The 27,710-nt window shown below is 35.7% G+C and overlaps 1 protein-coding gene across 12 annotated transcripts in view; it reads right to left on the bottom strand.

Annotated features, from left to right (window-relative positions):
• Window positions 1-1,446: 1,446 nt before the first annotated feature.
• The window catches only part of ERBIN (erbb2 interacting protein), a 122,736-nt gene continuing 96,472 nt past the window's right edge, over window positions 1,447-27,710 (bottom strand). For 9 of the 12 annotated variants that reach the window (XM_086771304.1, XM_086771309.1, XM_086771306.1 and 6 more), the window contains 12 exons: window positions 27,490-27,611; window positions 26,575-26,745; window positions 25,596-25,778; window positions 23,337-23,454; window positions 21,728-21,911; window positions 19,318-20,833; window positions 12,440-12,583; window positions 11,472-11,603; window positions 9,780-9,989; window positions 8,529-8,621; window positions 7,862-7,936; window positions 1,447-4,646 (listed from right to left, as the gene is read on the bottom strand). In XM_086771304.1, coding sequence (XP_086627430.1) covers window positions 4,539-4,646; window positions 7,862-7,936; window positions 8,529-8,621; window positions 9,780-9,989; window positions 11,472-11,603; window positions 12,440-12,583; window positions 19,318-20,833; window positions 21,728-21,911; window positions 23,337-23,454; window positions 25,596-25,778; window positions 26,575-26,745; window positions 27,490-27,611 — 3,056 coding nt within the window. In that variant the 3' untranslated portion in view covers window positions 1,447-4,538. The remainder of the gene's footprint in view (window positions 4,647-7,861; window positions 7,937-8,528; window positions 8,622-9,779; window positions 9,990-11,471; window positions 11,604-12,439; window positions 12,584-19,317; window positions 20,834-21,727; window positions 21,912-23,336; window positions 23,455-25,595; window positions 25,779-26,574; window positions 26,746-27,489; window positions 27,612-27,710) is intronic. The other 3 variants (XM_086771313.1, XM_086771314.1, XM_086771315.1) reach the window with 3 other exon arrangements.

The raw sequence follows: 27,710 nt of genomic DNA, 5'->3' as shown, positions 1-27,710 counted from the left end.
GATCTTTTCGTTTCATTTTCTAATACATGTCATAGAGAAAAGTTACTGAAATAATGTCCTTGTTCATGACAAAATACGGCTCCAATTACACAGACTCCGAGAAATCACAGAATCCCATAAAACTGTCCAGGATGGATTCAGACCATAGCAAATGATCAATTTCTAGCCATATTTTATACACTTCAGCCAAGAATTCATCAGTGCTGCAGGATGGTAGGTAGCATACTGCCTAAGCAAGGCATTGAACTGACAATCATTAGGATCGAGGGTTTTTTTTCTGCTGATTTCAGTTGACCAGTGTATGATGTTAAGTAGACATTTTCCCTTCTCTTACTTTGCCTACTTCGGTTTTTCGTGTAGTAACAACTCTTTTAGACAGGGACAATTTTATAGTGTAGTTGTAATATCTGGTGTAGTGGAACCCCAGTTTCACATAGTCTCATAGATGCTCCAACAGAATCTTCTGGACAGATTCCAAAATTGAAGTTAATCTAAGGCAACAGAAATAACGCACCAAAAATACACTTTCTCTCTGAAAAAGTGCCCCCAGTCAGAAAAGCAAAAGCTTTTTTCAAAGTGCTGAGTTATGAAATAAAGTAGGAGACCACAGGCTCAGGTGCACAGGAATGAGCCATACATAACAAATAATACCTGTGAAATGTGAAAGAACAAATTTTAAGGCTGATGCATAACAGGCAGAAAAGACAACAAAAAAAGGTCTTGAAAAAGAGAGCTTGCAAGGAAAAAATGAAGGGGGGAAAAACCTCTAAAATCCAAGTCAGAAGCAGATAGAGACAATTTTAAATAAGGAGGGGGCCCAATACTCCAGGGTCATCAGGGCTGTAACCCGTTATAGTTAGAATCAGTTTTCTGTGTAGAGGAAGCACGAAGTTGGAAGTCAAGTAGTGACATCGATACGCCTGATCAACACATAGAAGGGAAAAAAGACTAAACATTTTGTGTTACTATATTGTCAGGTGGTTTCCAAGAAAACTGGATGTAAACCTGCATTTACCTCTGCTGTGAAATCCTGTGCCTAGCTCTTCATGTTCTTTACCATTCTTTACCTTGTACATCTCACCAGAGCACTCTCAAGACACCCTCAATTCCGCTCATTGACTTAAGTCACCCCTCTCTGCTATTGAAACTACTTAGTTTGCATCAGATAAAGACCACTCATCCCTTTAGGAGAGAAGCCACTGGCTGCCCTGCCTGATCTAATTGCAAGACTGGGTTATACACGAAACTATTTATTGTGAATAACCCAGTTTTGCAATGAAATCTCCTAGAGCAGACCCCTGTGCACCAAGATGCACAGAGCCAGAAACACAAACAACACTTTATGAAAGTATACTAATAGAGTATAAAGGTCTACAGAAACTACAGAAGAATAAAATGGTGTTATGGAGAATTTCCTAGAACTTAAATAAGTCAATTACACACAACTTTAAAGAGCATTAGTTTATTTTCTATTCTCCATGTGTTACCTCAGAAACAGTCTAATTATGTACAAAAATTTGGAATGTTGAATAAATGCTGATCAATAAAAACATTTTGTAGCTGTTGACAAGGGAATATTTCTAAACAAAACCAAAATAATCTTAAAGTTTTGATTCTGTGTGTTGTTTATTGCTGTGTTTGTGTTCATAGAATGCTTTCAAGTATATACACATTTTTTTAAACTCCAGTCCAAAAAGGAAACTAAAAATTATTTACATAATAAATATATGGGAGACTTAATCTTTTCATTACATCAGTTGAACTGATTCTTTAATGAACTATTAAGAATAGAAATAATTAACAGGGTTTGCATCAACTCATTGCTATGATGAGTAACTTAGGCTGTCAATGGATTTTATTCTATTCAATATGTAGTTTAAGATGCATTCAAAATGAAAAGTGCTGATATTATCTCTTCTCCTGTTGAATCCTGGCTGGACTAGTTCAGGAGACGTCTTTCTCCCACTCTCTGCAAAATCATCTAGTTTGACATGTGTTTACACACACACACATTGAAGGAACAAACACATTTTAGTCCACTGAAAACTAACATTTAATGAGTAAAATCAGCATAATCCATGTTTTATTAGATGGTTAATTTGCTAATTTACTGAAGACAAGCTTTGGCCAAGTATTTCCACAAGAAGTGCTAAACTTCTTGCTATAAACCTCTACTTCTGTAGTTCTACCACATCCAAACAGTTTTTGGTAGAATTTTCCTGTAATACATAAATCTGAAAATTAAGTGATACAACAACATTTAAAATTTGTTACCATTAAAGCAAAATACAATACAGTATAATTCCTCAGTGATGTATTTAAATTTACTGCAAAATGTATACAAAGTCAGTCCAAGATCAGTAAAGAATCAGTTCTGCTTTTTGGACTTCTCCCTTCCCAACAATACAGGTTATGTTGAAAATCAAGGTAATTTAGGACTTGTCTGTATGCATTCCCTTTAAAAGGCAGTGTGTGATAAAAATAACATAGTTAAAGGTAATGAACATGTGATGTGAACATTTTGCATTTTCAGTAAAAAAATAGAAACTAAACAACAAAACACATCTTAGAAGGGGAACACTGAAGCCTGCCATTGTATAGCTATGTTTCTCATTCTTTTCTTTGAAGATTAAGAGCACACAGAAAATAAGTGAATTTTATCAAAATACAGCACATTTCTGCTAATATATCAAAAAATCATTTTCTATGTAAATATTACTGAAAATCAACTAAAAAGAATTAAAATATACAAAGAGTTGTTAAAGGGTTTCAATTAAAATTATTAGAACTATACACAGTACAATAAGCCATAGTTAACATCTTTGAAAGAAGTGCAATAATATTGGAATTCACTTACTTAAGAAGTACTGCCTGTTTATTACCACTAGTTATGTATAATTCCTCTCTTTTCCAGCTCATTGTCCCAAAACTAAAGGAGCCTTGTGTTTTTGCTAGCTTTATTAAAAGCATTTACTTTTGTAAACACGGGTTGAAAAAAGTGATTTATACTTGTCTTACACTACTAACTTATATGTAATTAAAAATGAACTGCAAGAACTGAATATTGCTCCAATGACAGGCTAATCATTAGCCTTGATTAAAAACAGTTATTGGTCTTCTATGGCACTTTTCCCTGGTCCATAACAACCGTGTATTAATTATCACTGCAGATTATGCAGTCTCTGTTCAATTACAAAGGAGAAAGAAAAAATAACAATGTTTCTGGTAAACAAAATTAATAGAAGCATAAGTATTTTATACAGTAATAAGAAACAAAGGCAGCCTGTGGTAAATCACTATTACATTAATATAGTTAGAAACCCTTTAATGACTCTGAAGTGTCTAGTTCACATTTAATGTCACCTGTAGGAACAGCCCTTTAAGAAACATCGTTATGAACTGGTGGGTTGTAAGTACACGCTCCCTTTGCTTTCCATCTCACCACAGCAGTTCTCCGTCACTGTACAAAGTTTCACAAACTTGCTTTGGTTACCTAGCTCCATGCGTATGGTTTCCTTTTTGATTAACAAGGCAATACAAAGGCCAAACAAAATCAAGATGTCTCTCCTAACTCTTCCTGCATAATTTACTTTGTGTGTGTCTAAATTTGTATTACAGGCAACAACCTTAAAACTGGCCATTTCCATTTCATTTTTAATATCTGTAAGGTTAAAATGGAGTACTTTTTATAAAGATAAAAGTATCACCTTTCACACAAAATAAGGGACTTTCATGGCAGAGAAAAACCTCTGGGCACATTTCCACAGTACAGCTGAAAAAATAATGTATGCAAGAAAACCCAACTAAACATGAATCTGCGTGGCAAATGAATATTCAATGACTACATTAAGAACAAATCCTGTAGAATATCACAAATTTGTAGTTACAGACTTCCTAAAAAATACCATAAGCTTTTATTGCATTTTCTATTGGTAGACGTACACTCCAGAACTAAACACTTTTTCTTCTTTTCTGATTCCAGATTTGGATAGTTGATAGTTGTTTCACTTGACCTTTATTCTGTCCAACCAGCACCACCTTCCATCTACCCATTCATCTATACAATGTGCACATAGCAAAGCCAACATTTCATATCTCTTCTCCATATCTACAGAAGTGGTTTCAGCATAACACATTAATATCTGGTGAATAAAAATAAAGGCAATAAACAGCTACAGGACAGACAGCCCTGCCATCTGCCTGTTGGCTACAACTGAGGCTTCGCAAAGCCTTGCACAAAGTTTAGTAATGTGTATGAATTATCCAAAAATAAACCTACCATCTGTACAAAAAAACAACACAGGTTTGTTCTTGGAGGAGTGATCCTTAGATTGCTTTAATGCTTAAAAACAAGTTTATTCACCATATGCATTTCCAAAATGATTTCCTGTATGTTCCATACAGTGGTATATCCCCTCTTTAATGACAAGTTCAGTATTTCCTGTACAATTCCTTTCATGTATAAAAATAGGCAAAATATTCAGTTTCCCATAAGTCCTTCAATTAATCTTGCTAGTTTTCCCCCTAATCCACAGTATTTATGAAGAAACTTCTCGCACAATGATGAGTTCCACTGCATTCTGAAAAGTCTTCAGCAAAGATACTGCTTGTCCATGATCAATATTGATGAAGCTGTATCCATTAGCCTAAAAAGAAATATTTAAAATTGAAAATGACAGTTTCATATGCCATGTTAGTGAAACATGTTTCATTTCATGTTTGTTCATTTAAGCCTTAAAGTTTAAAATAACCAAATTCTATATAAACGCAGACAATAAAACACTGCAGATTTGCAGATTACATTGTTGATGCAAGTTGAATGTGTACCTCTATGCTACAATACATTAAACCACTGAGTTAGCCTTGGAAAAATTTTGCCCCAAAGGTATTGCAAATAACCAAAAGAGAAAACTGAACTTTAAACCATGAACATCAGATATCTAATTAATCAGCCTTAGTACAGCCACACCAAAAAAAGCAAATGCAGTACAAATCACAGAATCATAGAACATCTCCAATCAGATCAGGTTGCCCAGAGCCCCGTGCAACCTGGTTTTGAATGTTTCCAGGGATGGGGCACCAACCACCTCTCTGGACAAGCTGTGCCAGTATTCCACTACACTCATCGTAAAAAACTTTTTCCTAATATCTAATCTAAATCTACCTCCCTCAGTTTTGAAAACCATGACCCCTTGTCCTATCACAACAGGTCCTGCTAAAGAGTTTCTCCTCATCTTTCTTATGAGGCCCCTTTAGGTACTCGAAGGCTGCCAAGAGGTCTCCCCAGAGCCTTCTCTTTTCCAGGCTGAACAGCCCCAACTCTCTCAGCCTGTCCTCATAGGAGAGGTGCTCCAGTCCTCTGATCATCTTAATGGCCTCTGGATTCACTCCAACAGGTCCATGTTCTTATGTTGGGGGCTCCAGAGCTGGATGCCGTATTCCAGCAAAAATGATACATCCCAGTTTAAATATCAAAATATTAGAAACTACATTTGTGATAAATTACAACTATTGAAGCCTTTAACAAAAAACATTAATGATATTGGGTCCCATTTTAGGGTATGAGACCTATAGAGGTCACCCCCAGCATGAATTTTCCTATGACTCTAAACAACATTGTCATTCTTTGGACAGGTTTGGATTGGCAAACACAGGCAGTGGCCTAGAGAAGACAGGGAAAACATGACTATGGTTCAGCTTCTCAGGGCGTACTACTGCAAATTCATGTTCTGTCCGGATGGTAAAAATCTTGCAGAATGACAGATTTGTATGGTTTAAACTGTTACTGCTTCCAACTGTGCATCCCACCTTTCTCCCTAAGCTACGGCCCCTTATGTGGTGACAGAGAGAGCTGGTTGTGTGCTCTGCACATTAGCTGTGCTGTTTTGGAGTTGCAGTTCCTTATCCCATCGCTGAAAACTCGCTGTTGCCACCAGTTGAATCCTTTGTTGTAAAGGCAGTATTTTTTAAATCTGTCTAGGGTTGTAGAGAAAGATTTACATACAGACTTTTCAGAGAGCAAAAGTGGCAATAACCCTTCCAAACCATCATCTGTACAGAATGTCCTAGCTCTAACCTAATATGCAACGGTATCTTAGACTTACAGGAAATTATCTAGTACTGGTCATGAATATTTTTATTAGACATATATATTAGACACACATTATAATATGCATGCCTAATGCATGTTTTACAGAGAATGCTGCAAAATCAAAGTAATTTTGGAAGAGATGATATTCAGTCAAAAATTGCAGAAGTTATCTAAGCAACACGACAGAGTGAGATTGTCATTACATCAATCACTGGGATTATCACAACTATAAGGAACGTGCTATTACACAAAAATATTCTTAGTTATGAGAAATAATAACAGCCTGTAATTATCTAAGCATGCAAATGCAACTTCTCCTTTGAGTCTTTTTTAAACTACAAATTCCTCATTAAACAAAAAGCAAAACCCAAGCATTGCCAACAAGACAAAAGGAAACTTCAATTATAAATGCCATATAGACAAATGATATTCCATAAAGACAGGAATAAACCATTAAAACAAAAGTCACCTTTCACACATGTTCCACTCTATATATACGTAAGAAATATGCTACTAATATTTTCAAAAGTTTAACATGCTTCTTTTTCCTGTACGGTGTGTTGGAGGGTTACCCTCAACCCTTAAAGTGGTCTCCATCAGTAAGAGAACTAGGACTTTTCTTCCTCTTCTTGAGGAAGAACAAGCACAGAATTATTTACCATACTCAAAACCAAGCCATCTTTTAGTTGGAACAATTTGATCTCAGTTTAGTTTTCTTGTGTGCTTTTTGGCTTTATATTTCATTCGAAGGATTAGGCTGTGTTTTCAGTTTGGCTTTGTTTTAGAAAACTGTTCACAGGATGTTGTGGTTTAATTGAGATACTAGTGGGTTTTTTGTTGGGTTGGTTGGTTGGTTTGTTTTTAGAAAACTAAAATGCAGCAGAGTCAAATCTATCCACATTCTCAAACCAGTAATGTGGTGAATAATTAATAATTTTAACAAGCTCTGCAACTTCAAGGGTGGCTACAGCACTGTTCAAAGGTTCTGTCAACTCATTTCCCTAAGAAAGTAAGGCTTACATAATCCTGCTGTCCCCTCCCGTGACCCCTCCCCAAACAGCTTATGACCTCATTAGACAACTTCAAACAAATCTGATACAGAAGAGGTCTGAAAGGTACCAGCTTCCTACAGAAAAGAACTTTACAGCTGCAGCTTAGAAGCCATAGCTCCTGAAGCAACCTACTTGGCTCACCTGCAGCAGATGGGGCAGCCAGGAAGTACAAGCTGTGACCAGTCAGGTAGCAGCCAGCGAAAAGGCAGCTTCTGCCAGCGCTTGCGCATGTCCAGCCTGTCAGCTGGGGGAGAGCCAGCAAAGACTGGCAGGAACTGCAGGATGGAAGGGGGATATAACAGCAAGGTGCAGCTGGGCAGAGGGATTGTGAGGGGCAACTGCTCTTGTTCGGACTACACATTATTCAGAAGACTCCATGTGAATGACCGCAAGTTAAACAATTGAATGATAGTAAAGCCTAATGAAATACTCACATTCCATCTTGAATGACAACATTAGGCCTGTTTTTTATCTTTAAAAGTAGGAAAAACATTCAGAGTTTGAAAAAATGATCCAATGGATTAATGCTTCAGCCGGTATCACCTATCCTAATGTTAGGTGAAAGAAAATCAAAAGCATCATCCCAGAATATAAGAATGCTTCTGGAAAAAGATACTGTTAATCTATCTAAAAATTAAACATTCTGCTCTCAGAAAAGGTGCAAACTAAAAATGACCTGTTATATTACATAGGCTAGTTAATTAGATGACCACAGTACCTGAATTATTTTATCTCCAGGCTGCAACAACTTAGACGCTGGTCCTTCTGGTTGCACTCTAGTTACAAATATACCCTTGAAAAACAGAGACAGAAAACATTTTTGACAACTTATTTCATTAATAGTAAGGTAGTATGAAACAGATGTAATTCAAAACATTTTTTCTACGCTAAATAGAAGAGAATGCAGTATTATTCTACAGGTCTACTGGCTTTTGTGACTGCCTTTTTTTCTGATGTCAAATCCAGGAGAACTGCCTTTAAAGGAGTACTAAAGGGCAAATCCTGATCCGCTTTTGTTTAATTTGGCAGATGTATATGTCAAGATGAATTATCAACCACCAGAAATTAGGCTGTAGGCTAAATAATGTTGTCTTTTAAGAGGCTTCCTAATTGTAAACTCCATAATTCACTATCTCAAATCTGTTGACCGATATCTGGAACTGTGAAAGAACCAGTCAGCTAGAATAATCCTCTGTGTTATCATGTGAACACTGTGGTCACCTACCACCTTGATCTTCTGTATCATTTGTCCCCATTTTCTCCCCTCCAGTCCTGGAGTTTAGTGGTTTGGGGAAAATGTATACTTTCCCCCTCGGCTCTTTGCTAAACACTAGGAACATTATTCATCAGAATGATTTTAAGATGCATTAGTACAAGATACTCACATCATCTTCAGGTCTGAATGGATTCCCTCTACCACCAACTCCTCCTGATATACTAAACCCAAGTTCTGGATCCTTGTCAATTCTCACTCGAATCTAAGTAATTACAACCAGCGTTAGATGAATTGGCTGAAAATCTGCACTCAAAGCTACTGTATTAAAATTATTACTAAGGAATTCAAGTGAACAAAATCTTTAAAAAGAAAAAAAAACTCAAAAAAAAGCATTTACCACAGTTCAAGAGAGTATTGTATCTCATAATATTAATTCAGAACAAGATTCCCATACAATAGCATCATTTATCATTGCACAAAAGTTTTACTCCAGTATCACTATTATTATAATCATAGTTCATGTGGGCTTTGATTCAGAGATATTTTGATATTATGTAAATTAATTTAATGCCCCCAGCAAATATACATGTTCCTATGAAGGAACCTGTTCCTCCTATTTGTTTACTATCTTTAGCTGAATATTAAAAATCAAACCTTGTTCCTGCTTTCACTTTAAGTTCTACATAGCCAACACTATCTTCCCTTTCTCTTCCCACAATAGTTGACTAGAAAACTTATTGTGCAGAAGAAGTGGATATTCCCATTCTAGCACAGAATGCAAACGTAGTTCTCAGTATTTTCTCAAAAAACCCGAAAAAAATACAGAGGAAACATCCTGTGTCCAAGAGCAGAAAGAATGTTGCCACAATGAAAGAGCCATTAAATTGTGTAAGAATTTCTTACCCACATCTGTCTATCATAAATAAAACTGATGGTTATCAGGCATGCATCAGATGCTCACATTTCAGTCTGGCTTTTGTTTATGGGTGCACATTTCTACATTTGCAGGTTTTTGAACCATTCTGGATAGCAATGAATAAATGCAAACTACTCTATATTGTACTGCTACTTTGTATTTTTTCAGTTACTAGATAAATAATGAATTGGTGATCAATAAATGTGGCTGAGAAACAAATTTCTAGCTCAGTAAAAAATGCAAGCTTTCTGATACATTCTATTAGAAATCTACCACATTTCTCTCAAAATGTTCACATAAAAAATAAAAAGAGCTCAAAACTAGGAGGAATGTGTGATTTCAGTAGTAGAATTGCACTTAGATAATGCTGTCTTCTGCTGGAGATAAATTCCTATATGATTTCTGTCACCATCTACAGAAAAATGCTAATAAATGAAAACAATCCAGTAATTCACTGCCACTGGCAGACAGATGTCATATTGTCCAGTGAGATTTTATTCTTACCTCTTGTTTTGCCAACTCGTGGCTTTGTCTAGGAGAACACTGGGACTGGGTATAGGGAGGTTGGTGGGCAACTTTCAACATCAGATAATCAATTAATTGCTCTCGAGACGGATGTCTTGCTACTGATGATTGGGGAGGGAGATGATGGACTTGGCTGTAGTTTGCCTGAGGTCTTTGAGGCTGGGACACTTGTCCGTTTGTCAAAGGTATCTGAATAAAACATGAATACTCTATGTCATACATTTTATAAGCAGCAATCTTCAATTCCTCCTTTATTATTTAAATATTTCTCACACCTGACTGCTTTTAATTCTAGGAACATTACTGAACTACTCTTCTGGATCACATACAATTACACTCAATTTTCTTTATAGTCATCAGCTCTGACCTCCTGAGAACAAATTTGAAAAACAAAAACTTACTTTGAGTGTCAATCTGCTAGAACAGACTAGACAGTCTTCGCTTTTAGCACTTGTTTCACTGAGTTATCCCAATCATTATTTTCTAGCAGTGCAACTCACAGTATTGATACTTGGTTGATAACACAATAGTTTGCACTTTTATTGCATAAAATTCAGAGATTTTGTAACAATTCCCAGTAGATGATACATTAAATAAAAATCCCACACAGCTAGTGGACAGAAATTGTATGCTCTCCAAGCATCCTTTGGTGGCCACTTCACAAGAAAACCTTCGGGGCAAATTCACATACAAGCTCGAGATTTTAATATCAAAACTGTAATGATATTTCCAATAAATGTTATTCTTTTCTTAACACACCTGTCACTTATGTCAAGACATACAGTATATTTGAACCATGTCACGTTTGAACCATGCTGGAGTTGATGACGTTTCTTACTGAATCCCCAGAGTTACTGTTCAGCTCTGCATTGAGATAGGCAGCCTTTTCCCTTCTCGCTTGTACGCCTCACGCTCCTACTTAGCCTAAGTAGTCACTCATCTGTTTGTATGATTCCCACATTCCAAAAATGCTACAGTCTTGAGCTACTGAAGTGTGCAAATTTCAACCTTTAACCATGCTATGTGTATCAGAATCTATTCTGTCAACATGAGTTTTTTTATGTCGAAGTGACATAAAATAGAGATAGAGTTTACATAGGCAACATGTATCAACAGCTATGCAAATTCCCCAATATCCAAAGTCTGTAGAAATGCAACTGAAATTACTGAAGTTATAAAAAGAAAAACAATTGCTGCATTGTAGTAATTTATAAGCATCCATTTAGTTTCATTGCAGTAAGTCCTGCCTGCATAGATGGTCCTTACAGATTAATACAGAATGTCTCATACAAATTCTAGGTTATAATCACAATTTCATCACAACGGATTTCAAGTTTGTTCTTTAAAAGGCTTAATCAGCTTCAGATTGCTTTCCTGAAATTATCTGTCATATTCCAATTTCCACTTCCAATTACATCTTTTGCTGCAAATTTCTTCTTTCAAAGCCCCTGCTGAAGAAAAATGAGAACTATCTCCCTTCATATAGTCAACTATTTTGTCTTCCAAAAAGAGGATGCTATTTCATTTACACCACTTTCAATACCTGGGTATTACATCTTTTAAAAGGCCCATTTTCAACTGCTATCCCAGCATATATTTCTACAAATAAAAAAAAAATCCTTACAAATAATAATAAATATAACCTATCCACGGTGTCATGTAGATAATTACCTGCACAGCTATTTTCTTCATGCTGTCTGGAGGAACATCTTTGAGACTAAGCGTGGCAGATGAGTAATTCTGCTGTCCTGAAATGAATACTTCATCCTGGCATTGGTCTCCTGGAGCAGAAGCCTGGGGATGCTTTAAACAGAACGAAGCAGTAAAGACAATTGTATTCATATAATAAAAACTAAAAAATTCTCATAAGAAGCCCAGAAAAAAAAAATTTATAGGGGCTTTATTGTTCTTTACCATCTTTGAATAACTAGTACATTGTTAATGTAGAAAAATCTTACTGGCCAAGACACCACACCCACAAAATATTGATGGATATTTACAAAACCTAGCAGCTGCAGAGGTGTCTTTGATCACCAATAAACTGATAAGAAAAGTGAACAAAAGCTAGGGACTGCCTGTGCAAGGATTCATATGGTTAAAATAAGTCTTCTGTTGACTTTATCCTGCTCACTACGGGTACCATAACATCACTCAGGATGCTCAGAGTTAAGGAGTAATTTCCTCACATCCTATTACAAACTAAAATATTAACTTTCTTGAATGTCTAAAGTATCTCACAGTACAGTTTACACCATCAGAATTTGTTTGGAGGAGGAAAAAGCATAATAAGATTTCGGTCAAACCTTTATCAACCTACATTAAATTCAGAATGAGAATCTCTTGCTCACATATGTACAATGAAACAAGACAGTTTTACATATATTCAACCATCTCTAAAAGCCAATTAGAAAACTCAACTTCATGACATTAAATTGAAAAGCATTGCAATGAGTTTAAGGCATATGAAGTGAAGGCAAAGTATTTGATTTAATGCCTATAAAAAAATTCCAGCATATAAAATTATTTTTATTGAAAGCATTGTCCATATGTTAAAGGTTAACTCTATCAATTTAAGGACACCTCTTACAGTTTATTCTTTCCCCCTCTATATATTGCAATAGCCTCCTGTAGGTACTCACTCGAACAATGTGCACACCAGAACCTCTTCCGTCTGCAACACTCAAGGCAACACTACCCTGGCTGCCATGCAGATCCCTAGAGCTGCCATAGTGAAAGCTGCTAACTGCAGCATAATTGGAATTAAAGGACCTAGACAGCATGCTCTGAATAAAGAGGGGACAGATTTAACACAGAGATTAGTGCAGCATGCATAAACCACAAGACATGTTATACATAGACTAATACAAACATATTCCATTGTCATGCAAGATAAAAACCATGCAAGAACAGTACCACTGTGATATATAAAACACAACTCAGTGATCACTATTTACCTTTATTTACTGTAAATCAGCATGCAATCAGCAGATACATGCAGAATTACACGTAAATAAAGTAATTCAAATGTTCATGTGTCTGGAAAAACAATAAAGGTGCACAGCTTCTAGGATTTCATTAAATTTGCAACATATCAAATATGTTGTAGGAAGAGAAGCTAGCAGTCAAGATAAATACCTGTGGAACAGTTATTGTCTCATTTTCCCCCTATTACTGGTGTGGTAAAAATAAACATTTACACAGAGATTTGACAGTTTGCCTGGGTTTTCTTGCTATTGCAATGCTGAAAATGTCCACAATGCATTCCAATAACACTTCATTCAAGAATGTGAACGAACCTCATTTAAAGAAAAAGAGAATCAAAAGAAACCTTGGAGTCCAACCCTGTGCCACTGTACTCAAACAGGTCTCATGAGCTCAAGGACAGAAGCGATAGAGGTTTGGTTTTGAACTTCATTACCTTGTGCACCTGACCTCTGCAATATTGGCAAGGGTAATAGAAAGAAACCAGTAGACATTGCTATGTTGCCACCAGGGCCTTTTTTAGTTGTAAGAACAAAACAAAATAAGAATGCACACAAGAAGAAAAGGGAAATCCTCCATGTGCCACCACCTGACAAATGAAACAAACCTATCTTGAAAAAGTGAGAAAGACCCATGAAAAAAATATGATCATAGTAAAAGATATATCACAAAGCATCAAAACCCAGCAAATTCTGAGTTTTTCATTTTGTATAAAGTTTCTAATTTTTCCAAGTAAAAAAAAAAAAAAAAAAAAAAAAAAAGTCCAAAATACCTATCATTTGGCTAAGATACTGCAACAACTCCAACATTATTAAATAGATTTCGGTGTTTGTCTGACTACATATACTAATCTGATTTTGAAAATCGTCACTAGTCCTCAGGCAGACATTTGCTCTTTCATACTAGCTTTATCTTGTGAAACTAAAACTAGTTTAATAATCAAAGTTATATGCCTCTGCATATTCATACTCCCATGATGGTCTGGTAGCACAGTCATTGGAAACTCCCTTGGAAAACAGTATTTACTTATAGCACTTGGCTTTTCTTGGCTAAGGCTCTTGGATAACCTCTCACTCAATGGCATAGTCAGCTTTCTTCATGCTCCTCTTCTACACCAACCCTGTTCTCTAGTCAATGGATTTTTCAAGCTTTCCAGCCAAGTCTCCAGAGGCCTTCCCCATCTTGGGAGGGGAAGACTGTCCACTAGATAAATTCTTCTCTAGGAAGGACCCAAACAGATGGTCAACAAATAGTGACAATCTAGATCTAGATTTGTATTTACAATATAATATAGATCTGCAATAGGAAGTAGAACTTTTCTAAAATTTGTATAGCATGAACTTATCCATGAGGAATTAAGATTTTGGTTAACTCAGTTTAGTGAGCTTCAAGGTGATTGCACAGCCTGGGAGCAGTTTTATTCAAGGGTTTATAAAATCTTTCTTGGTAGAGACTTTTTCCAAAGAACAAAAAATGGCTATGCAATTGATGTAGGGAAGACATGAGAAGTAATGCAAATACCATTTTTCTCCTTCTCTACATTGGGCAGAGCATCTCAACACTAAATTAGAAGGAACCCACAAATACAAACTGTACAGAACAAATATTATTTAAAATTACATGGAGTTGTAAGATAGTTCTGGTTTAACACAAGAAGACATTCCTAGTGACAAATCTAGGAAGTATTTTCCCACTACCTATTTTCAGCTGGGAAGACAGAAACTGAGTCAATTTGAGTGTGAACAGTATTCGTCTTAATTTTGCTTCTCAATATGAACATGATGAAGGCTGTAGATTTCCTAGTGAGACTCCTGAAGACTGCTGGATCAGAGAAGACACTTTTAGAAATCTGAATATGCAGATGCCATTAAAACTCCTTATTTTTAAGCCAACTTATTAAAAATTCAATATGGAAGAAATGTATGGTATGAATTTCAGATTAAATATGAATGTGAATTCCAAGTACAAACTCCATTCTCCACCTGATTTGCTACAGTGTCTTAGGGCATAATGGCCAGCAAAACACATTTACTTATGTGGAAGACAATAAATAGTGGAATTTACTTAGGAGAATTTCTATTGGATAATACTGTTGTAATTTTAAGACTGGCTGGAGTCTGTCCCAACAATCCATGAAATTTTTGTATAAAACAGGAACTAATAAAATTCAAGAGTCTGCAGGGAACAAGACTCTACATTCTATTTATCTCAGAACAGCCTTAACTGCTAAGCCTAAGTATTAGACTTTTTACTTATTTATTTATTTAACAGTACTTCGAATCAGTTCCCTGGTAAAGGTGGACATAAGTTATCCTTTGAGGCTATATTAAATGTCTACAGATCTGTTCACTTTTCATTCCTACCTTGACTATCTAAGATTCTTCAGAAAAAGTTTGCTCAAGGTATTCTGGAACTCCTGAAGTGCCTAAAATTAATGCTTAACCCTTTTGGAATAAAAGCACATAAGCAAAAAAAGCTTTGTTTGAAATCTGATAGAATTCTAGCAAGGCACCAGTTGAAACTATCCTTCAGTCATGAGAGAGCGGGGAAAAAAAAAAAAAAAAAAAAAAAAAAAAGGGTAAGAATTCAGGTTTCTGATCTTGCAAAAAAATGTATCTTCAACAAGTGACAGCATTCCTATTGAAGAGTTATATATGGAAAATTACTTATCATTTAAATTCTACTACCATAAAATATTTGCAGGGTCAAAATTTTGTTGCTTACATTCCAAATGCATAAGCATTTTATTCCTTTTAAAGTGTGACGTATTGACTTCTGAACTCCACAAAATATCATAACATATTGATGGTTCAGTAGTCTATTGAAAATGGAGAAAAAATAAAACTAAAATAGAAATTCAAAACTAACAACTACTGAATGGATAGCATTCCTGTAATTTATCAGTGCCAAAATATTCTTCAGGCTATGATCTTAGAATCACTTAATTTTGTGTGTGCACAGACCCACTGAAGTTACTTTCCTTGACATACTGAAACAAGCTTAACTTGGAGAAAATCTGAGACCATACCAATTAAAATATATTTGCATGTATGCATATGTAAGCAGTGTAAAAAATCAATTCAATAAAAACTTAAAAACTTTAATTAAAACTGCAATTCTATATCAATACTGAAACACTTGGGCTTTTTTCTTTTAATAAGGCACTGTACACTGGCAACTTTGACAATAAAATCACCTATTCTGATTTCTGAATTGGAAAGCAGGATTCAAACTTTATGACCGCTTCTCTGAAAGCTCTGCCATTTTAGATAAAATAGTAGATAAAAAATAGGGGACTTAATTCCAGATGAAATTAGAATTTAAAGCAAACATGCACCTGATGAACTCCCAAGAGAACCACAACAAAAAAAGAGAATACACATATGTAAGGAAAGCACAGTCAGGCCCAGTAACTGTTTCTGCCTACTCAACAGATAGAAATGCAGTAGGTATTTGCAGATGACTGTTGCAGATATTTATTATTACAACTTATGGATGAGAAATTCCTCTACCACACAAGGTAGCGTTTTAGTTTAAATTCCTAAATTGGCAAGTCACACATCAAAAAAAGGAAAATATGCTGAAAAATATTACTGTTCTTAACAACTCACCTGTGCACTAAATATATGAGGTTGGAGGTGGGGCTGAATTGACTGCATGCTTTCCAACAGTTTACATATATTACCACTAGAGAGCAGCTTGACATTTAAATAAGCTCTTTTCTCTATCCCACAATAAAATACGCTTTGCATCAAGTAAGCAAATTGTTTCTCCTGAATTGATGCAAAAATTCTATTTACTAATGGTCTCATGAACTGTTTTCACCTTCCTTCAACTAGATGGATAATTTTAGTTGATTGGCATATGCTCCTTTACAGCTTGTCAAAGGGATTACAAATGCTGGTTACTTGGCTGGAATCCATTGTTAATCATTTTTGCTGGACTTAAAACTATCCTGTATCTGTCCGCATGCGAAATAAACTCTCTTAAAGTTTTTTTTTCCCTACCTATATCATGTAAAACGGGCTAATACAAAACGTAAGCTAGCTTCTCCAATTTGCCCAACAAGCAGACACTATTTATTTAAGTGGGTTCACTCTCCACCCCCCAGTTACTAAATTTTATAAAAACAAAATAAGTACTTCAGCTTAGGAAAAAGAAAAAAATAAACAACAAAACCAACCCCCTAAAACCCATTACACTCTCCTTCCTAATAAGCACAGGATAGAAATGATAAACATTATTAAATTCAATAACAGACTCAGAAGAGTCACAGGAAAGGTAATACTATTATCCAATACTGTTGTGTATAACCACAGAAGATATGAATTAAATATTCATCATAAAGCTTAATTTTGTACACTTGTTTCTGTCAGTGTTGCGTCTTATGTTTTACAAAAAGAAACACCATTTAAATCCATAAAAGCTTTGTCAAAACAATTTCCAATAAATATTCTTAAATGAGTTCTGTAATTGAACTTGTTCCTTAAATGAGTTCTGTAAAATTTTTTTCAGACTTCAAAACATTTCAGAAGTCTGCTTTATATATTAAGGCCCCCTCGTCGACTAATTTTTAATTACAAACAGAAATACCAAAACTATTATTTTAAAAGAACAAAGGAATACCCAGTAAATTCCTAGAATTTCCATATTATCGTATTTGCCAGCTGCCATATAGAATCATATCTACATTTTTCACAGTTCAGATTTTTCTTTTTAAGTCAGTCATATCCTAGAGAATATAAAGTAGACAATTATATACACATTCCATTTTAAACCCATAAATAAGTCTCAGATTGCTCAGTAAAAGCTACTTTAAAATGCTTCAAAGCCAAAACAAAAGAAACATGGACATATAAAACAGACTTGTAAGATCTGTTAAATTAGATGCACAGCTAAATCTCAATATCAGCTATGCTGTATCACACTATTAGGAAACAAAAATTAAGGTTTACATAGAAAGCAAGATAGAAAGTATAGACAGATATAATGGGAATCAAGTCAGGCAATCAATTTCACTTCAGTAAAGGCTACCACACTGCTACAGTACCTGAACAGATATCAGAGGTATATCAAACATTAATCCTAACATGTCAAATGTAGGCGATATAAGAACAAACTATAAACAAACTGCATTAGTAGTGCACTAACATTTTGCTTCCCTCCGCATTCAGAGATTGCTGGGATTTTTGCTTCTCCATCGTTTTGTGTAAGGTTTGATATATGCATCCAGGAGAATGGAAGATCAGAGAATGCACCTTTTATTAGGGTTGGAACATGGTGAGGTTTGTGGCAACCTTAGAGGACAAAGGGTCCCCACACACTACAGTACAGTACTGTGAAAGCCTTAAAATATTTTATGTTGTATGTTACTCAAACTGGATCAGAAGAACACGTGCAGCTGCTGTGCAGGCTTCCTTAAAACACAAACAAAACCCATCCCTTTCTATTGCTAGAAATTAAAACAAACAAAAGCAAACCCATCCCTCCAAATACTTGTATTTCCAAAGAAAAATTGTAGTTTAAAGTAATTTTTCCAACCATCTCCAATTAATTTCTTTAGCTATCATGGATATTGAAGTATTTAGCATAATAATCACAAACCAAACTACATTCTTTCAAAAGAAATTTAAAAAGAAAATCTATCTAGCAGGCACAATCAAAATGTATTTTGGCTGTTTTACTCACTTCCCCTCCAAGGAAACAGGATCACACTAATGACATTCTACCCATTATTTAGTGATGATATTTTAAATTGGTTTAGCGGGGCAGCATAGATTACACTCTTCCAGTCTACTCAAATTCTGTGAAGACACGTAATTGTTCGGTTCTACATATCATCTCAAATTCTTTACAGCATTCACAGTACATAAAGAATCCTGTTCATCATCTCTAGTTATATCAAAACCTCCTGTGATTTCCTGAAATGAACAAGATTTTTAAGTGTTCTCTTCTAACAGCAATAAATATTCATTCAACAATCAGTGAGATATCCAACTTCAAAAGACAACTGGCTTGGAGGCAAATACATGTTAATTATGGCTTTTGAATTCCTCAGCAACTGAAGCTGTAGAACTATACTTCCAAATAGATTTTACTGATTTCCTTTTCCTTATTCTTAAATAGAAGAAACAGGGGAAAAGGCAGAACAGAAAGATAAAAAAGTGTAAGGGAGTATTTTAGTATAATACAAATACAATGCTACAATAAAAATTACCTGGCCTAGGAGAGTTGGCCTTGCAGTCCAGCAGGTCAATGTGACATGATTTAATGTATTCTAAAGTAACTGAGCTAAGCTGGCAAGAATGATGTAAAAACAGAAAGGGCTTCTTTTTCTTTGGGGGGGAAGCTCATTTACAGTCTACCATTTGACTATTTCTCACATATTCATTACAAACGTGTCTATCCTTTTAAAGGCAGTATCAGAAGTACATTTTCACTGGTAATTAAAAGCAGTTCAAAACACAGAGCATTTAACTTATTCCATACCCGGGTAACAGAAAGATAGAAAAAGCTTTAAAATTATTATTTTTACCTTTTCTAGCTTTTTAGCCTCAATATGTCGCAGCACCTGTTCCCTCCAGTCATGAGGGACTTTACTTTTTCCTGGAGGGTCTAATAAAGAGTGCTCAGAGTTAACCCTTGGGTTTGATCTCTTTGAAGGGCTAGTCCGTGAGTAATTGAAGTCACTAACTGACATAGTTCTTTCTGGTATTTCATTCACCGATGGTCGAGCACTCTGTGGTCGAGGTACATTTGGACCATCAATGCTATATGTCCTGGCAGAAAGAGGTCTCTGTTGCACAGACATTACTGGTGGAGCTCTTCCCATTGAATGCAAATCTCTATATGTTAAATAGTCCCCTTCAAGAACCTGAGTTCGCCTTGAAGGTCCAGTATCCCCAATATTTATAGAAGCTGTAGAAGATACACTGCTCTGCCTTTGAAGAGTGTGTCTGGTTACTCCTGGGAGCAGTCTATCACTGGGTGGAATAGCCCACATATCTATATGTCTCCCAGCCATGCGTTGATGAGTGTTATACAGAGTGTTGGCTCGTACATTGTTATGATTGGAGAAATTCATATTGGCAGAATGCTTTACATAGCTGGTGGTTTCTGAACTGTCAGACCTAAGCAGACGTGAAGAAGGTAAGCTGCCTTGTTCTACTTGAGTGTTTTGTTTCTGAGGCCACAAGGTATCTTTTGCTGTTGCACTGCTGCTGTACTGAATATTATACTGGGGAGTGCAGAACATCTGTGCACCACTTGTTGCTGATCCTCTCACTACATTAGCACCTTCAGGATTGTGATTTGAGTCAAACCTGAACACAGTTTTTGTAGAAGACACTAAATCAGATGATGATGATGACCCAGGAAAAACTTGCAAGGGCTGATCATACAGAAGAGTAGCAGATTTACTTCGGACTATGTTTTTTCCATCTGCACTATCAGATGCCGATTTTACCACTAAGTTTGGCTGTTGAGATCCATTCTCATTGACAATATCATAGATTTTCAGACCACCAGTGTCCATACTGGTGATGCTGAGAGATTTCATCACAGGACCAGTTCTCTGTGGGGACAGATCTTCACTGCTCCTTGAAACAGACAGCTCAGCAGAATCGCCATCAACTGTAGTGCTTCTTGTTAGTTCATCTTTACTGGGAGACTGTACTGCTTCCTCAGGATGTCCATTTACTTTATTTTTAGGATATTTATTTTCATTTTCCAAGTGTTCACTTTCTTCTTTTGTGTTGTTATTCAAAAAGCTCTTTACTGAAAGCACTTCCTGTGTTTGTAACCTTTCTACAGGAACTGGCACTGCTCCCTCACTAACCAGTTTATTGATATTCATATTTATTTGGTCTAATTTGTGAGACTCCTCTGTAGAAGTGCTTAGATCAACACCGTTTCTTATCAGGCCTTCTTCAATGCTTAATTCATATTCAGACAAATTTGTAACCTTCTCTTGCACATTTATTTTTTCTTCCACTGTAATGCTCAATTCACCTCCATTTTGCAAAAGGTTATTCAAATTTTCATCTTCTCGCCTGGAAAAAAAAGATGGCTTTTAAAAAAAATTCCAAAAGGAATGAACATATTCCTTTAAGAACTGTTATAGAAAAAAATAACCACTAACATGCAACACAGCCATACTGTGCACACAAAACAGGACAAAGACCAATCTACAAACAGATCTTACCGTTCCAGAAATATATTATATCAAGGGCTCATTTTGGCAATGTTTGTGTCATCTGATTTCAGTTATTTGTTTAAATTCAAGATGAATTTAAAGTGTCAAAAATTACAAAGTGTCAGTAACTAATTTTTTTTTTAATCAAATACTTGCACGTTCCATGACAATTTTGTACAAATATCTTGTTTCAATAGACAATTTTTTTAAAGAAATGGCACCTTGTAACTAGAACCTCAAGAAGAGTAGCAACGTGCAAGTCTATTCTTTAGAAGTTTCTGAAAGCTTTGTATGGTTATGCTAGTCATCAAACTGAACTTCAAAATTTTACAAATAAAAACATAGAGCTTTTAAAATGGTGTATTGAGGTATTTTGCAGGGATAACAAACTATAAGGATGAAATTATTATACTCTATTATTAAAACCATGAGATGAGAACCATGTCTTAATGTCGTGGTTTTGTTAGTGAGGGGGGGCCTAAGGTGGTATACTAAAATTACCCTCTGAATTTTATTGTCCCTTTTTTTGTTTTAAAGATTTTTTTTTGTTTTAAAGAGAGTTTTATTGTCTTTTTTTTTTCGTTCCAGTGTTTCTTTTAAAACACTAAAATTTAAGTTATTTCATGAATGATAAAATTAATGAATCAAAGGAATGCACACACAGGAAAGATTAAGTAACATTTTTCTATTACATTGATTTTTCTATAATAATATACTATATATGCTCAGTGGTATACATTGTCTTACAAACCTGATCTTGGATAAAACAGCAGCATGTGTTTCTTTGTCTGGAGAACAGAGAGAAATATCTTGGCTACTATCAGTATTTAAGGAAACAGAATCTGACATTCGAGAAGGAGAGGAACAGTTGCTGTTGTTTTGATTGCTATTGTGGGTAGCTTCATCTGATAAGGAATCAGTATCTTTTGAATCATCTGAAAGAAAAATTTGCCAATTTAGTTACAGACATATACATCTGTTTAATAGCCATTTAATGTGTGTATCTTACAGTATTTAGAAATTGTCTCCTGTTCTTCAGTAATTCATACTACTGGAAACTAAAATGTAAGCTAAAACCTTTGCAAACTTCATTTAAGCTTACAAAAGACTGTTGGCAATAGTACCTGTTTTTAAATATTTGGCTCAATGTAAACAGTCCTCACCTGTTAATGAAATTTAACTTGTTGCTTTATTCCAAGTTTCTGTGGCACATTATGTAATATTTCCCCAAAATATCTATCAAATCATATATCTGGTTTTGTAATTATTTCAAAGTTTTGAATTACATGAGTCAATTAGCCTCTAGGAAAACGAAGCACACTGCTTCACAAGCAAGATTTTGAAAGTGTACACAGTTCCTGATTTTGAGCATTATGTAATTGTTAAATAGCTATTTCTTAGACCAAGCACTCAGGAAAGACCTAGATCACTGGAAAAACTCTGTATAGTTTCATAAATGTAAAAAAAAAAACAGGAAAGAAAAATGTTCTTCTGCAGAGTTGGACTCCAATGCATTCCCATACTTTACATATCGCTTAGGACAACATCTTCAGAGTAATTTACAACTGTGCACATTAATTCTTGTATAATTTACACATACTTACATTCTACATCCATATGAAAATAATTTCTCTGTAAGAATTCAAGCCAGCCACAAGTCTGACATAAGTACAGAAACGAATATATGTAAATTTTTGCTTCAAGACACAGTTAGATGTGCCAAAAGCATAACATTTGTGAAACTAATGTCTATCTCCAGAGACAAGAAAGAGGTTTTGACTTAGTACTTTAGTCAGGCATAAAAACCCAAAGACAGCATTGATGAAAGCATCAATCTTTTCACCTGCATGTGACTCTCAGGAGACTCTTCCTGCTACCTCCATGTGGTTTTCCTTCACCCCCACTAAATCTCACCCTTTCACATTTAATGGTCAGAAAAGCCTTTGTCCTTGAAAATACTGGACTAGGATATCATACAAAGCAAAATACAATTTGCTCCCCAACTTTTAAATTACGTTTTCTCTGAATCCTAGGTCATTCCTTACTCAGCTAACTCAGCTAACTCAAGCTAACAGTCCCCTAAAATACACACACCTCCTGTCCCCCTCTTCTTTTAAACTGATGACAAGAATTAAGAAAATTAGGATGTCAACACAGCTTTCTCTACTACACACTCAAGTATAAGATACTGCAGAATTTTTTTTCTGCTTTCTTTGCTCAACTAGAGAATTGATAATCTTTCTTTTAAAACATACACATTAAATCTACTTTTACATCATTTAACTGGAAAAATTAGCCACTTTGAGTTGAGAAATCATCAGAATCACATAATACTCCTATTGCTTTCTATGCTATCTAACCTTTTTTGTTATTGCTGAGAGCTACCACTTTGGGCTGGTTTATGGAGGTTTCTATCAGCGGTGGCCGCATTTCTGCCATTTTCATCTCTTCATCAGTGGAGAGTTCTTCTGACTCCTGCTAAAGGAAAAACAGCTTTAGGCTGTGCATTTTAAAGAACTGCTTAAAAGTTAAGTACATGCTATCTAAACTGTCTCCCACTGAACAATAAAAGGGGAAAAAACCCCAAGTAACATAACATAGATGTAACATAACAACTGGACAGTGCATTTGCAGTGCAAGTCAACTGAATTTAGTAATATGTGCCACTGAATTATCTTTAAGAAGCAGCACATGCAGACTTGCATTGTCACTGATGAACTGCACGGGAACGACACTCAAACCAGTAACTTCAGCTGGAAAAACCTACTTGGCGCAAGCAGATGCAGCCTCTGCTCCACCACTGGAGAGAACCTCCAGTTGAGTTCAAGTTATCACTGAACTACCAAACAATCCAGACTGACTAGCTGGGTATTGGTTTTGCAGAAAAGAGCTCAAACTGTAACAGCTATACAGTATTGTGACCAAGACAATCCTAGGTATGGAGAGCTATGCTCTGAGAAAAGACCGAATGAGCTTGGCTTGCCTAGTCTTGAAAAAAAACCAGCAAGTGTAGCTTGGGTTTATATCTTTAAATTTACATTGGGGGTGAATTACAAAATGAAGAGAAGTTATTTAACTTCAAGAACAATGGCAGAGGAATAAAGTGATGCTGAATACATTTAGGCTAGAAATGTTCCTAACCATAAGATGGAGCTCGGTGCAGTTACGAAAGAGATTAACTGACAAAGCTGCTGCAAGAGTAGCCATGCAACTCATTCAGTATCCTACTGCCAGCCCTATATTCCTATCATCTTCGAAACATGATTGTTTCCAGTACTATTTTGAAGGGAAAAAAAAACATTCCTTACCTACAGTGGAAATTTCTTTCTAGTAAACATGCTTCCTATTACAAATGCTACAAAATCCATGTTGCAGATTGCAGAATAGTCTGTCAATGTTCACTTTTTCTTACAAGTTTCAGAAAATTGTATGTGTGGAACCTACTGGAGCACCACCTTTTCCATGATACTAATCACCTGGCCAGTTCTTTGGACTGCAGGGAGGACAAATCTGACTGAGATGTAGCAAACATGGTTCATTAAAAATAAAAAATAAAAATCCATCTGTTTCTCTGCAATTGGAAGAAACATGCTCTTCACTGCCTCTACCACATTGCCTTTCCTTTTGGATGTGACATACAACATATATAATCAACGTTTAAATGAAAAACCTACACACAGGCAGAGTTTAGATATATGGATTCAACTGCAACAGAGCTACTAGCAGGTTATTACATAGAAGTAAGGAATTCTCTGTCCCTGATGGACTACACAATACTGCCTCATTCACTTACTGGCATACAGCCAGCTACAAAGAATTGCTGTCACTCTTGTTAGACAACTAATATGATTTTCTTATAAACCAGTATTTTCAGAAAGTATGTAGAAGCAGGAACATGCTGGTGGGGAAATGGCCAGCAACAGGCTCAACTGCTTGTCACAAAGTCCCTTCAGCAAAAATATGCATGTTCCACTGCTTAGACAACACAGGCAAAAATAATCTGCAACTGACCCACAAGTTCCAAAATTCATGGCAAGTCTGAAACATTATAAATAAACAAATACATGGTGTTTGTCAGAGATGTACAAAGAGTTCAGAAGTTTAAAATCTCTGACTCTTTATAAGAGGTAAATACAATCCAAGTCACATTCATGACAACTGACAAATAAACACAGAGGACTACATATTTTTAAACCCAACTTTCACTTTTCATTTGAAATTAATGTGCATAGACACTCGGATATACAGTTTTTGCTTGCTCCCACCGTTCAAATATTTTGTCATTTCAGTGACAATTAAAATAGATTATTTAATTAATAACTGACAATCAAGCAAAATATGGACAATTCTGGGTCTTTTCAGTTTGATACTTAGGTCAACTTTTAATCAAGTTTACTTTATTTTTCTTTAAATGCATGTATCTTTAATTATGAACTTTTTATTAGCTATTTCAATTTTACTTAACACAATCTGAAGTGAGAAAAATATTCCATTGCAAACCATCTGTATTTACAGCACTTACGGATGGCAAGTTTCTGGTTTTGTCAACATAAATTTTCATCTCCTAGAGTAATGAATTCAATACAACACCAGCTATGATGTTCATTTCAATGCCATACCTCAAGCGTGTCTTCATGGTTGACAATTGTTTTCGTGTTTTGCAAGGTTTTAACAAGTGCAGTCATCTGTGAATTTGCAGTGCTGTGCTCAGCTTCTGGTTCAGTAGGCTTCTGCACAGAGCTTCCTGCTGAATATTGCTTTCTCTCATCTGCCTTGTTCTTTATTGAAGCAAATTCTGAAGTCTACAGGATTAAGGACATTAGCAGAAAAAACATCCTGAAAGGTTTTCGGTAACATATGATATTTAGAGGTAACATTATATATTTTGAGAAACTATGGAAAGGAAAATTTGAGCTTTGAAATTATAAAGTATGAAATGCACCAGGTATGAAACACAGAGAAATATCTGCAGATTACTGAGGTAGAGTCCCTACCCTTTGTCTATCAGTTCGATTCTCCTCCTTATTTGGGTCAATTTGCACCATTAAATTTACAGTTAAACAAATAAAGGCCAAGAAGGTCTACAATGAAACATGTCATAACCAAACAGCAGTCCTATCAGGTATCATTCTATATCAGCCTGTTAGAGACTCCTGACTCCTATGCCGACTTGCTATGATTGCCTTCCCAACTTATCATATAAAACTTCCAGTCAGTACTGAAGTACTTACTTCAGTAGTAAGATTCTTAGAGATCATCGTGAATTTCATTGTGAAGTCTGGCGGACAGAAGAGGATCAGAGGATGACAAAGATGCCATCCTCCAGAAACCGAAGAAGCCAGCTCCTTAACACATCTATAGTTTGTATTTGCCTGACAATCAAGTCACCTCCCTTGTTCTTAGTGTCAGAGGAAAACTGCTACTCCAAACCAGACATTTATGACAGACTTCCTTAGACAGTGAAGAGGTAAGTTCTGATCTTTAATCTGACAATTTTTCTTGTTAAAGCATTACTGAGAAGAGAGAAGAGAATTAAAAGGAATCGGTGACACTCTAGATCTTTAGAAGTTCTTACAAAATCAGAATATTATCTCTAACCTTTACTCCCACATCTTTCACAGAAACTGTCTGGCTTTCTTGTTTTGACTCCTTGGTAGTATCTTCAGTAGATTCTTCATCCTTTAGCCTATGTACAATTGTCTGGACTGTTTTGACCATATTCTTCAGTTCATCAGGATATGGAGTTGGGTATCTCTTCAAGTTACCTTCCTGTATAATAGAAAGTAATAATGTTCTACATTTAATTAAATGCCATAATTAAAACATCAGCTTTAAAATAGACAATTAATTAGGACAAAACACTGAACAATCTAGGATCTCCACTTTGCTGTTCCAGTCTACCTGCACTGATGCAGACTTAAGTTTATAAAACCTGGCAATTAACCATTTCCCCTCGCGCGCCCCCCCACCTCCTGCAATGTGTCCATTGACTGCAAACAGGAAGAATGATGGTAACTGTAACTTACTTAAAGAAAAATCAGAATTAATCATCGTTCTATACTTCTGCATGGCACCACCAATCAGGTAGTCTCCTAGTTATGCCCTACACTACCTTATATCAGCTCAAAGTTTTTCTCTTGTGCTCCACTTCAAATGATCTGGCCAAAAAAAAAAAAAAACCCCAAACAAACAATCAAAAAAAACCCCCAAATCCTCCTAAAACACCATGTTTCATCCTGTTAGATACTCTTAACTAATAATTGAAGACATTATTTTTTCAGCAGACTGAAATTCAGGGCCAAAGTAAGGAAAAGGTTAGGATTCGGAAACCTTCAAGACCAGGTTGGACAGGGCTCTGAGCAACTTGATCTGGTTGGAGATGTCCCTGCTCCTTGCAGGGGGGGTTGGACTAGATGACCTTTGAAGGTCCCTTCCAACCCTAACCATTCTATGATTCAGTGAGGATAAGAGGGAGGGAAGTACCAAGTATTAAAAAATAAATTAAATACTAACCCGAGGTGGTGCCTCTCTCTCATCTTTGTCTTCATCACACTCAAATGCCACCTGCGCACGCTGCCTTCGCTGTTCCTCCCACAGAGATGGATTGAAACTTTCATTATCAGATATGAACATAACTAAAAAAAAAAAAAAAAAAAAAAAAGGATGAGACTCTCATAAGAATATTTTACATTTTACATTATGTAAAATAAAAATTTTCTTTTTCTTTCTCTGGG

This window comes from Chlamydotis macqueenii, chromosome Z (genome assembly GCF_036417535.1).
Source record: "Chlamydotis macqueenii isolate bChlMac1 chromosome Z, bChlMac1.mat, whole genome shotgun sequence".
NCBI lineage: Eukaryota > Metazoa > Chordata > Aves > Otidiformes > Otididae > Chlamydotis > Chlamydotis macqueenii.
The sequence above is the reverse complement of the archived record's forward strand: the minus strand, read 5'-3'. Positions and strand labels throughout refer to the sequence as shown.